This window comes from Salmo salar, chromosome 19 (genome assembly GCF_965601325.2).
Source record: "Salmo salar chromosome 19, fSalSal1, whole genome shotgun sequence".
Taxonomy (NCBI): Eukaryota; Metazoa; Chordata; class Actinopteri; order Salmoniformes; family Salmonidae; genus Salmo; species Salmo salar.
In genome coordinates this window covers 57860001-57873846 of record NC_138309.1, presented here as the reverse complement: position 1 = coordinate 57873846, position 13846 = coordinate 57860001, and the positions used below count along the sequence as shown (strand labels likewise).

At 41.5% G+C, this 13846-nt stretch overlaps 1 protein-coding gene across 3 annotated transcripts in view; it reads left to right on the top strand.

Moving 5' to 3' along the window:
* The window catches only part of LOC106579321 (unconventional myosin-Id-like), a 128030-nt gene that overhangs the window by 30827 nt on the left and 83357 nt on the right, over positions 1 to 13846 (top strand). For all 3 annotated transcript variants that reach the window (XM_045702477.2, XM_014159139.3, XM_045702478.2), the window contains 5 exons: positions 8215 to 8380; positions 8492 to 8545; positions 9095 to 9190; positions 9880 to 9996; positions 13289 to 13492. In XM_045702477.2, the coding sequence (XP_045558433.2) occupies positions 8215 to 8380; positions 8492 to 8545; positions 9095 to 9190; positions 9880 to 9996; positions 13289 to 13492 (637 nt within the window). The remainder of the gene's footprint in view (positions 1 to 8214; positions 8381 to 8491; positions 8546 to 9094; positions 9191 to 9879; positions 9997 to 13288; positions 13493 to 13846) is intronic.

The following is a 13846-nucleotide window of genomic DNA, read 5'->3' as shown; positions in this document are numbered from 1 at the left end:
GCAACAGTTGTGGGTTACATACACACACACACACTCATACACACTCAACCCATTTCTCCCACAAACGACCATAAGCTCAGATGCTCAAGTCTTTCCATCCCTGAGCCCAATTCAAGAAAGGACTTGATTTACAAATTCATATACAGTTGCAGCTGTTTGAGAACGCATGCAAAATTGAGCTAAAACTGGCAAAAATGGGGAGATTTGATTAACCTTTGTCAAGTGCTTGGTGATGGAGATCAGATGCAGTAACCCTTGGGGAGGGGGGTCACACTCAGACAGTCAGAGAGGGGGCATATTATTGTGGCCCCAAAGTCTGACTGCACAGAGATGCTTGGGAAAATGGTCACAACGCGGGACCAGTGTGTGTGTGTTTCAGGGGAAGGGGGTGAAACACACACACACTGGTCCCGCGTTGTGACCATTTTTCCCAAGCATCTCTTTGCAGTCAGACTTTGGGGCCACAATAATATGCCCCCTCTCTGATTGTCTGAGTGTGACCCCCTCCCCACGGGTTACTGCAGCTAGTGTTTCCAGCACTGCCACTGCCTGGGTGGGGGCACCCCACCGGAATCCCCACCGGCTAGGTACAAGGTCGTCAAGGTTCTCATTATTAGCAGCTTTGAGAATTTTCTTATATTTTATGCTCTCCCTTCAGGGGGCTTTGGCTTTGTAGGACCAACCCTGCCAGGCAGGCTCACAATCTAGAGGGGGCATTGCTGCTTTAGTAGGTCTATGATGACATTCATCTTTCTGATTTGACTGCATATAAGCTACTTACAATAGGCCCATAAAACAGATAAGGACTTCTCCTTAGTATATGGGTCGCTCTGGTGGGTGTATAGGATTGTGGACCGTTGGATTATGATAGGACAATAAATAAATAAACTAGATTTATCATTTATTTGAAAATGTATATCCCATATCTACACAAAATTGAAAGCTCTCTCTCACGCAACCCCTGCTCACAAACACACATGGGCTCTGGGATATGCAACAGTTTTCCTTTTTCACTCACTTAACTCCACACTTTTCCAAACGCAAAAACACACAACCCCACCTTCCATCACAATACATCTGCACATACCCACATACTGTGCCTTCTATGTCCTCTGTTTGCTGTGTTTTAACTCTACCATGTTGATTGAGTACTTTTGTGTTCCAGTTCCTTATATTTGAAGATGTATTCTTTCGCTAATGATCCTTTCTTCTAACGCTGTCTTATCAATTTATAAAATACTATAAATGGAAAGTCTAATACTAATTATTTTTTCCAACATTCCCTATCTAGAATGGTATAGCGTTGTAGTTTACTTCTTTAACAATTGTTGTATTTTATTGCTTTTCTAAATATATATATTTTTATTACAATCCCTACCATGACTAGTATTGGGTCTTTCTTTCCATTATTCGACTCCTCTATGGGTACTTTGTAACATTTAGAATAGCCATGGAGTAGTCTTTGTGTCTGGGAACATTTGGTTATCAATATACAGTTTATCCACTACGAGAGCTACACGTTTCCCTTTTAATCTATTCTCCTTGAAGATCGGGTACAGAACTTTGCGCCGTTCTCCAATTTTTTTCGGGAACTGATCATTCATGCCTATTTTCGTGCCAGCGAGTCTTTTACTCGGGCTTTTAACCAAAGTCGAGGGCCTGCAAACCGTGCCAATATATCCTCCAAACACCAGCTTTCAGGGCTTTATCATTTTTTACGGGTTAGAAACATATTCAAATAATGTTTGACACATTTTCATAAAAAAACATTATATTAATTTATTCATACTTTCATCCTTCCACGAGATATAGTCCCGACACAAATCTAAGGTTGCTACCCAAGCCGGCTGGTCTTTCGTTGCCAGAGACGCATTAAGTATTTTTGTTCTATATCTATGGATGCGACCCATTCGTTCGTTCTAAATGTTCCATTGCCATACTGGCAGGCGTTCTTATCCCTTGCTTGCTAGCTAGCCAACTACGGCTAACTTAGTCAGGTCAAACAGTGCAGCCAGAATAACCGCAAATTAGCTGCATTTGCGTTTGTTTAACCTGTTTTCTAGTGACATTTATTTGGATACATCCGTAACAATGAGCTAATGATGCATTATTTTGCCTGGCATAGAAAATGTGCTCTCTCGTCAGGACACTGTTGTTCAGAGGAGCTAGCCAACAACACAGCTAACACAATCACTTCAAGCTGAAGCTGGAAAGACAGCAAACTAGCTGCATTTCGTTTAGTTTTACCTATTTTCTGTTGACCTGTATTTGTATATATCCCAAAAAATTATGCCAGCTGATTCTTGATTTCGACTGGCTGAGAAAAGCTCCCTGCCTGTCTGTCTCATCCCTACTTCCGACACATTCATTACCATGGGACAGCTGGAGATCCAATTTCAATATGGAAACAATGCTGCAAATGTCGGAGAGACAGACGGCAAGGTTTGTGCAAATCTCCGCTGCTAGTCTAAAAGAAATGGGAGATAATGTCTAGATGCTTTCATAATGGATATCAAGTTTATAAATTGCCTGGCTGGGCTGATGAGACAGTGGACTGCACAGTGAGATGGAGCATTTCAACCTCATAGCTTTTAGCTGGTGGTAACTTGTGGAGAAGACACAGGCTGGAATACGGATTTAACCAATCAGCATCCAGGATTAGACCCACCCGTTGTATAAATCCTTATAGGCCTTGTCTTCTAAAGTGCACATGCTGTATTATATCTCCTATCAGCAGTGGTGTAGTGCTATTAATGACATAATTATTTCCCCAAAGTTTGTTCCGACAGATGTAGTGTATCAAATATCAGGCCTATGCATAAAATACATCCTCCAATACATCCTCCAATTTGGGGCGGCAGGTAGTCTAGTGGTTAGAGCATTGGGCCAGTAACCAAAAGGTTGCTAGATCAAATCCCCGAGCTGACAAGGTCTGTCGTTCTGCCCCTGCAGTTAACCCGTCATTGTAAAATAAGACTTGCCTAGTTAAATAAAGGTTAAATAAATAAAAGAATCGCAATGCCCACACACATTGTCTCAAGGAAATGCAAAAATGTTAATACCCTCAAATACCAAGTTAGGCATACCTCATTTCAAAATATGCCATCATCACTGTCCATCGTAAATTATCATTCTTAACGTTTTTTTCCGGTGAAACATCCGAACTGCATCTGCATGCCAATAATTTATTGAGCTAATTAGACCAGATGGTGTCAACAAACTGTTAGCCATTTCTTGTATTTTGTTTCAATAAAATCATATGGCGCTTTGTTGAGATTTGGCGCATGATCATTTTTTGGGGACTTGTCAGCCTCAGCTAACCATCCTAAAATCTCATTAGAAATTAGGTGTTTTTGGTGTAACATTATAGGCCTACAATTCTGTTATGTAAAATTCAAATGAATGTGATCTTGCGAGATGTAACTTTGATGTAACTTTACTAAACGAGCACCATTGTGAGAAGTGATAATCTTCTATTTGTAATAATAATACTAGGCCTAAGTGATGAGAAGGACTATTAGCCGTAGGCAACATATCTTGATGAGTGTTACTTTAAGCGATTGGAGTGCCCTTCGTGGTGATGAAAGGACAGCGCCAGGATCGCGCAATGATAAAGAAGTTGAACCAACTTAGCCATTCAGTCAGTTCAGGAACAAACAACAATAATTTGCAGTATAGCCTAATAGTCCTACGACTACGTGGTATAGCTATTTGTAGGCTATAGTCTAATGTAAATACAAATACATTTAGCTTAATATCGTTGCACTGTTTGTGAGGAGTGCTTTAGTTGCGAGTTGGCATTTTATTGTATTTGGTAGCCTACACTACACTGTATCATAAATCAACTTTGATTTGATTAGCTTGAACACATGGTTACAATATTTTTGGTTTTGTTTTTTATATATTTTTTCCTAAATTTAACCTTTTTATTTAACTAGGCAAGTCAGTTAAGAACAAATTCTTATTTACAATGACGGCCTACCCTAATATACCCTATTACAGAATAAAAGAAAACAGAGGTGAACTATCAATTCATATAATTTATTTGCATAGATTAAACATGCTATCAAATCAATTGACCAAGTAGTGAACATAAATCATTACTACGTAGAATTGCAGGAAATTCATTTTAAAAACAGCCATAATATCAATCTTTTAGTGTGGTTTATTAACTCATCTCAAACTATAACCTAAATGCACCTCCCGAGTGGCACAGCGGTCTGAGGCGTCACTACAGATCCTGGTTCGATCCCGGGCTGTGTCGTGACCGGGAGACCCATGAGGCGGCGCACAATTGGCCCAGCGATGTCTGGGTTAAGGGAGGGTTTGGCCAGCCGTGATGTCATTGTCCCATCACTCTCTAGCGACTCCTTGTGGTGGCCAGGCATATGCACGCTGACTTCAGTCGCCAGCTGTACAGTGTTTCCTCCGACACATTGGTGCGGCTGGCTTCCGGGTTTAAGCGAGCAGTGTGTCAAGAAACAGTGAGGCTTGGCAGGGGACGCATGGCTCTCGACCTTCGCCTCTCTCGAGTCCGTACAGGAGTTGCAGTGTTGGGACAAGACTGTAACTACCAATTGGATATCATGAAATTGGGGAGATTTTTTTTTTTTTTTAAGACACGTATAATATCTGAAAATGTAGCTAGACTCTTACCCGTATACAGTGAGGGAAAAAAATATTTGATCCCCTGCTGATTTTGTACGTTTGCCCACTGACAAAGAAATGATCAGTCTATAATTTTAATGGTAGGTTTATTTGAACAGTGGGAGACAGAATAACTACAAAAAAATCCAGAAAACCGCATGTCAAAAATGTTATAAATTGATTTGCATTTTAATGAGGGAAAGAAGTATTTGACCCCCTCTCAATCAGAAAGATTTCTGGCTCCCAGGTGTCTTTTATACAGGTAACGAGCTGAGATTTAGGAGCACACTCTTGAAGGGAGTGCTCCTAATCTCAGTTTGTAACCTGTATAAAAGACACCTGTCCACAGAAGCAATCAATCAATCAGATTCCAAACTCTCCACCATGGCCAAGACCAAAGAGCTCTCCAAGGATGTCAGGGACAAGATTGTAGACCTACACAAGACTGGAATGGGCTACAAGACCATCGCCAAGCAGCTTGGTGAGAAGGTGACAACAGTTGGTGCGATTATTCGCAAATGGAAAAAACACAAAAGAACTGTCAATTTCCCTCGGTCTGGGGCTCCATGCAAGATCTCACCTCGTGGAGTTGCAATCATCATGAGAACGGTGAGGAATCAGCCCAGAATTACACGGGAGGATCTTGTCAATGATTCTCAAGGCAGCTGGGACCATAATCACCAAGAAAACAATTGGTAACACACTACGCCAGGAAGGACTGAAATCCTGCAGCGCCCGCAAGGTCCCCCTGCTCAAGAAAGCACATATACATGCCCGTCTGAAGTTTGCCAATGAACATCTGAATGATTCAGAGGACAACTGGATGAATGTGTTGTGGTCAGATGAGACCAAAATGGAGCTCTTTGGCATCAACTCAACTCGCTGTTTTTGGAGGAAGAGGAATGCTGCCTATGACCCCAAGAACAGCATCCCCACCGTCAAACAAGGAGGTGGAAACATTATGCTTTGGGGGTGTTTTTCTGCTAAGGGGACAGGACAACTTCACCGCATCAAAGGGACGATGGACGGGGCCATGTACCGTCAAATATTGGGTGATAACCTCCTTCCCTCAGCCAGGGCATTGCAAATGGGTAGTGGATGGGTATTCCAGCATGACAATGACCCAAAACACATGGCCAAGGCAACAAAGGAGTGGCTCAAGAAGAAGCACATTAAGGTCCTGGAGTGGCCTAGCCAGTCTCCAGATCTTAATCCCATAGAAAATCTGTGGAGGGAGCTGAAGGTTCGAGTTTCCAAACATCAGCCTCGAAACCTTAATGACTTGGAGAAGATCTGCAAAGAGGAGTGGGACAAAATCCCTCCTGAGATGTGTGCAAACTTGCTGGCCAACTACAAGAAACGTCTGACCTCTGTGATTGCCAACAAGGGTTTTGCCACCAAGTACTAAGTCATGTTTTGCAGAGGGGTCAAATACTTATTTCCCTCATTAAAATGCAAATCAATTTATAACATTTTTGACATGCGTTTTTCTGGATTTTTTGTTGTTATTCTGTCTCTCACGGTTCACATAAACCTACAATTACAATTATAGACTGATCATTTCTTTGTCAGTGGGCAAACGTACAAAATCAGCAGGGGATCAAATACTTTTTTCCCCTCACTGTACATGGATGAACGCTTCACAGCAACGTGTTTTTTCAGTTTAGTTTGTAGCTAGCTACAGCTTGTTTGACCCGTTGTTAAAAACTATAACCTAAATACGTTATTACGAAGCCTACAGTTGTTCATCGTCCTTGACAACACCGGAGAAGACGGGGAAGAAACCACCATTTACCTCTAGGCTGCTATACATATTGATTTGGTTTGTCATTCTATAGTTTTTCATGGAATTCCAGTGGTAATTCAATATAATTTATTTAAAATGTATCTGAATGAATTTTACAGAATTCGTTTTACCAACTCAAATTTAAAAAAGTGAGCGAGCATCACTCTGCGCTCCAGCAGCACTACACCCTTGCCTGCACCTTTACATAGCCCATCTATAATTTAGCCCAAACTACTACCGCTTCCCCTACTGTATTTATTTATTTTATTTATTTTGCTCCTTTGCACCATATTATTTATATTTTAACTTTGAACTTTCTTCAAATTACAAATCTACCATTCCAGTGTTTTACTTGCTATACTTTATTTACTCTGCCACCATGGCCTTTTTGCCTTTACCTCCCTTATCTCACATCATTTGCTCACATTGTATATAGTCTTATTTTTTTTCTACTGTATCATTGATTGTATGTTGTTTTACTCCATGTGTAACTCTGTGTTTTTGTGTTTTTGTATGTTGTCGAACTGCTTTGCTTTATCTTGGCCAGGTCGCAATTGTAAATGAGAACTTGTTCTCAACTTGCCTACCTGGTTAAATAAAGGTGAAATAAATAAATAAAATAAAATTACTAGTTATTACCCCTGTTATCATTTCTACATTGGCCCAAAGATCAAAGCTCAGCTGTATAAATGCTTTATAACCCTCCTTATGACACACACATGATTGACACACACCACTTGTAATAAAATCCCAGAACTAGGGTTGCTTATGGCCTTTTAGTGCTGAATATATTGCCCTTGACCCACTACATCTTCCCTGTAGCCATTTTAAAGGAGTAAAATTGTCATTTTGTGTTATTTTAAGACAGAGATTACAAGTTACATTTATAAGCCCACAACTCTCCCAGTTCTGTCCTGCCTGTAAGGAAATGCTACAGGCTGTATGGAGCTCCGACTAATGGGATAGCCAGAGCGGGTGGTATGTGCGCTGCGGTGCTCGTGTTTGTATGGGCCATGGAAGGAGGTGTGCACCCCAGCTCAGAGTATGTTGTGAGGAGCCTGAGGTCTGACCCAGCACCACACAGCATAAATAACCAGGGCCAATGCAGTCTGTGTGCTAAGTAGAGTTGTCGTATACTGCACATGAACATGTTGATATAAGACACTCCAACCATCTATAACCATGTCCTTACACAGATGGGCCCCGTAAGGGACAGACAACTGTAGGATCTGACTGAGTAATGACTGTTCTACCTAATCGGTGTAAAATGGAGAACTTACAGGGATAGTGTAAGATTTTGGCCAGCGTACCTGTAGACTTCCAGTCGTTGTGCTAACGCATGTTAGCAATAGCTTGCGAAACGAACTTTAATTTCCTTCATACTGCACGTGGAGAAATGGTATCCATGAGTTCATCTGACTCGGAGTAAGTAGAACAATGCCAGAATCTCGTACTATCCCTTTAAATCTTAACTCTAGTGTATCTACCTCACACTACTATATTCTGCCCCTTCGTCCGCCATAGACCACCTTATTACATTTACATTTTAGTCATTTAGCAGACGCTCTTATCCAGAGCGACTTACAGTAGCGAATGCATACATTTCATACATTAATTTTTTCCGTACTGGTCCCCCGTGGGAATCGAACCCACAACCCTGGCGTTGCAAACACCATGCTCTACCAACTGAGCCACATTTTTTTTCTCCGTGGGTTAGTATCAGTTGATAGGAGCCCGGCGAGCCGTTAGTATCACTGAGAACATGTCGCCTCTCTCTCCAGGGTGAAAAACATGCTGCTGAAATCCAACTGCGTACTAGAGGCCTTCGGTAACGCCAAGACCAACCGCAACGACAACTCCAGCCGCTTCGGCAAGTACATGGACATCAACTTCGACTTCAAGGGAGATCCCATCGGGGGCCACATCAACAACTACCTGCTGGAGAAGGTAGGGGGCGCTAGAAAATACATGTTTTATTTTCGATGAGATCACCTGTATAGATAAAGATAAATTATATTTCTCTTTGAATCAACTAAACTAAATCTGTTTCTCTTACAGTCCAGAGTCATCTTCCAGCAGGAGGGGGAGAGAAGCTTCCACTCATTCTACCAGGTGTGTGTGTGAGCGTTTTACGTGTGTGTTACACGCCAGACTGATGCCACCATAAGCTGGTATACAGACCAGATGGGCCGTGGGTCTGTGACTGTGTTAATCATAAAGGCATGGTGATGTCATAGCTGTTACAGCCCCTTGCTGTCAGTTGAAAATATATATCCATCTTCATCTTCTCACCCCATTATCTTCACTAACAAACCTCCATCTTTCTCACTCCATAAACTCCCGATTCTCAAGGGACTTCACCCTCCATTGGTCCGGTCTCGTTATCTAGATTATTATTTTCCTTTGCTCCATTTTACTGTGGAGTTACATATGACTAAGTGTAACATTCAAATTAAATAGGGGGCGGCAGGTAGCTTAACTGTTAAAAGCATTGAGCCAGTAACCAAAAGGTCGCTCGTTCGAATCCCTGAGCCGACTAGGTGAAAAATGTGTCTGTGCCCTTGAGCAAGGCAATTAACCCTAATTACTCCTGTAAGTCGCTAAATGTAAATGGCATGTGTCACTACTGACTCAGTCTCTATCTCTCTCTGTTCTCTTCAGATGGTTAAAGGAGGTCCTGAGTCTCTCTTGCGGTCCCTCCACGTCTCGAAGGACCCCACAGCCTTCAACTACATCAAAGTGGGAGGCCACATCAAGGTACTGTAGGTTACTACAGAACTATATCTAGTTTGAACCCTAATTTTGTATAAACGGTCACAAAACCAAGTTCTATACAGAGAATGTCACTCATGCTGTGTTTATTTGGTCACACTGTTTATTTTCCCAGGAATAAAGACACACAAGCCCAGCTATTAAAACATTGTTTAATTAAAGCAGGCATGTCCGTTCTGCTGTCTCTGCACTTGAAGCTAAACGAGTAGGAACAAAACAATATTTTATAGCAACAAACAACGTGACGTCATGGAACAGAACAGAACAGAGCTAGGGCCCAAACTGCTGAAGTGGTTTGTACATGGTCCCATTTTTATAGGAATAGTGTCAGTCAGAACACTGACTGACACTCCGTGTTCTGTCTTGAAGACATTTGTGGTCATCTAGTGATTCCTACTGTATGACTTTGGCTGCTGGGAGGGGAAACATGTTAGGAATTAACTCGTCCTTGCCAAAGTGAGGAAGTGGTGTACTTGGCCAGTGTTACAGATGGATCAAAAGTAGATGCCAAGGAAATATCTTGACTAAGTTCACGACACTAGCTGGAAGTTTTCCTTCAAAACTGACAAAATGTAACGTGATTTGTGTGAAATGAGGGGACAAATACTTTCCAATTGTTGGTAGTTTGATTGTTCTACTCCTCCATCTCCCTCCTTTCTCTCTCCCTGTCACAGTCGTCCATTGACGATGGTGCTGATTTCAAAGCAGTGGCAGACGCCATGAAGGTGATCGGCTTTACAGCAGATGAGCTCCAGACAGTTTACAAGGTCCTGGCCACTATCCTGCACCTGGTAATACCCCATACTAACTCCTAACCCTATTGGCCTACCAGCAGGGTTAGCATAGGTTCAAATGAAACGGGGTTAAATGTGCAGTCACTAGTGAAAATCTACACACCCCTTGTACAGTCTTCACATTTTTCTGCTTTAAAATGTAATCTAAAAATGGAGTACATTAGATTGTTTTCCTATCGATCTATACAACCTACTCCACATTAAAAAAAAAATATTACACATTTCAAAAAAATACAAAATGAGGATGTATTGCTTGCGTATGTGTCAAGAGGTGAGTGTCGCTGGTGCATCGAAGTCAGACGCAGGAGAGCAGAGATGAGTGGACAAAGCACTTTACTAAGGCAATCATTTGCACAGAACGCAACTGCGTCACAAAACTAAGGCCCAACGAACCAGTGAGGCAGCACAAAGTACAAAAACACAAGTACAAAGTACAGGCTGCCACAAAGCACGGGTAATAAAATAAACCTGGCGCAAACCAGCCAGAAGCGTGCCAACCTCAACATTACACACACAGACATGGGGGGAACAGATGGTTAAATACACGACATGTAATGAGGGAATGATGACCAGGTGTGTGACAAAACAAGACAAAACAAATGGAAAATGAAAGGTGGATCGGCGATGGCTAGAAGACCGGTGACGTCGACTGCCGAAAGTCGTGACAGTATGTCTCCACACCCCAGAGTTACTACCTGGTGGAAGCAGGTAATACATTACACACATTACAGGTAATACATTACACACATTATAGCTGTGAATCATTTTGAATAAGATTCTAACAACCTTGCACAACATACTGTATATCCATTGTTTTTGTCAAAATTGCTCAAGCTCAGAACATTTGGTTGGGAATCATTGATGGACAGGAATATTCAAATCTTGTCTCAGATTTATTCAAGCAGATTTAAGTCAGGAAAGAGGCCATTCAGACTGGACTATTTGCAAAAAGGTTGTTAAATAATACTGCAAGACAACTCCGCAACGACACAATTTTTGGCCTAAATTAAAAACTACAGATTTGGGTTAAATCCAATGCAACACAATGCAGAAGTGAAACCCTCTGTATTGTGGTGGCAGCATCATGTTATGGGTATGCTTGTCATCGGCAGGGACTGGGGAGTTTGTTAGTTAAAACCTCTATGGGCTAGGTGGGACGCAAGCGTCCCACCCGTGGTGCACTCCATCAACAGCAGGTGCATTTCAAGAGCGGCAAATTTGAATCCAAATAAATGTCAAAATTCAAATTTTTCAAACATACAACTATTTTACACCCTTTGAAAGATAAACATCTCCTTAATCTAACCACGTTTTACGATTTCAAAAAGGTTTTACGGCGAAAGCATAAATTTAGAGTATGTTAGGACAGTACATTTACAAGAGTTGTGTGTAATGTTTTGTCAATTCAAAGACAGGGTCACCAAAACCATAAAACCAGCTAAAATGATGCACTAACCTTTTACAATCTCCATCAGATGACACTCCTAGGACATTATGTTAGACAATGCATGCATTTTTAGTTCTATCAAGTTCATATTTATATCCAAAAACAGCGTTTTACTATGGCATTGATGTTGAGGAAATCGTTTCCCTCCAATAACCGGCAGTCAAGTCAGCACCACAAATTAAATAATTAAAATTAGAAAACATTGGTAAAATATTATATTGTCATTTAAAGAATTATAGATTTACATCTCTTGAACCCAATCAACTTGCCAGATTTAAAAATAACCTTACTGGGAAATCACACTTTGCAATAATCTGAGCACTGCGCCCAGAAAAATACGCGTTGCGATACAGACTAGCCGTCATGTTGGGGAGATCTAAAATCGAAAATACTATGTAAATAATCCATTACCTTTGATTCTCTTCATCAGATGTCACTTCCAGGTATCACAGGTCCATAACGAATGTAGTTTTGTTCAAAAAAGCTCATCATTTATGTCCAAAAATCTCCGTCTTGTTAGCACATGATCTAAGCCCGCCGGACTTCTCGTCATGAACGAGGGGAAAAAATATATTTACGTTCGTTCAAACATGTCAAACGTTGTATAGCATAAATCATTAGGGCCTTTTTTAACCAGAACATGAATAATATTCAAGGTGGACGAATGCATACTCTTTTATAACGTATTGGAACGAGGGTACCCAACATGAACTCGCGCGCCAGGTGTCTAATGGGCCATCATCGTTCCATGGCTCTTGTTCGGTCAGATCTCCCTCCAGAAGACTCAAAACACTTTGTAAAGGCTGGGGACATCTAGTGGAAGCAATAGGAAGTGCCAAAATATTCCTCAGCCCCTGTGTTTTTGAATGGCATAGGTTTAAAGGTAATACAACACATCAGGTATCCACTTCCTGTCAGAAAATGTCTCAGGGTTTTGCCTGCCAAATGAGTTCTGTTATACTCACAGACACCATTCAAACAGTTTTAGAAACTTTAGAGTGTTTTCTATCCATATATAATACGTATATGCATATTCTAGTTACTGGGTAGGATTAGTAACCAGATTAAATCGCGTACATTTTTTTATCCAGCCGTGCAAATACTGCCCCCTAGCCCTAACAGGTTAAAGGAAAACCTAACCCTGGGATGTAGTTTTATTTTGCAGCGAGACAATTGGACACATTTTTATCTAAAGACACACCAGAATGGCTTTCCAAGAGGTGTTAAATGTTCCTGTGTGGTCTAATCTCAGTCCTGACCTAAATTTGCTTGAAAATCAGGTGCGAGGTTTGAATATTGCTGTCCATCAATGATTCCCAACCAAATTTAATGAACATTACTGAGAAATTTCAAGAAAAACATATGTTGCCCTAAGAGTTGAGCAAAGTTGGTAGAATATTATTTGAAAATCATTCACAGCTGTAATGGCTGCCGAAGGAGCGTCCACCAAGTGTTTTTTATATATTCATTTGGAAAATGTTCTAAATGTCTTTCACTTTGTGAATGTCGAGTAGGTTGTGTAGATCTGTATGAAAATAAATGAATGTTATTCCCTTTTTTTAAGGCAGCAAAATGTGACAACTGTGTAAAGGGTGTGTAGACTTTCACTAGGCACTGTATACTCAGCAATATGTCATCATCATTTACTGTGGGGTGACTTCTTGTTGTGTAATCAGTCTCCCTTTAAAATGGAACAGGTTTGAATGAAACGGCATTGAATGGAAACAGTCCAGCCCTTTGTTTGTGCTATTCTCCTCCCCTTTTCTCCAATGCTATTAGTCCACATAGTCTCTTTAGTTTACAGTTTGCTTCCTGAATTTACTTCCATGTGACCTCTCCCAGGGCAACCTGACGTTTGGTGTGGACGGTGACACAACACTGATTGAGAACTCCAAGGTGGTGGCGGTGATCGGGGACCTGCTGGCCACTAAGGAGGAGAATGTTGAGAAGGCCCTGCTCTACCGCACTGTGGCCACCGGCCGGGACGTCATTGACAAGCAGCACACGGCCCAGGAGGCCAGCTACGGCCGGGACGCCTTGGCTAAGGTAGCTAATGCTAGTACGCTATATTAACCGATGCACAGTTAACTGTGAACATGCTGACTCTTAGCTAAGGTAGCTATTTAGCACGCTACACTACGTTAGCCGCTTCGTTAACGGCAGCTATTGCCAACTCTCAACAATAATGCCAACTCTCAACGATAATGCCAACTCTCAAAAAGGGTTTGTGAAATGGGCCCAATGTTGATTTAGACGTGGTAGGCCTACCCATTTTTTAAAGTAACCGGTGTAACATCTTATGAATGCTTCTGCGTAAAAGAGGAACCAGTGTAGGTAGGCTGACTATGGATGCTTTCTGTCAATTCATTTTGGTCTACTGTTTGTCTTGGTGTTGGGGCT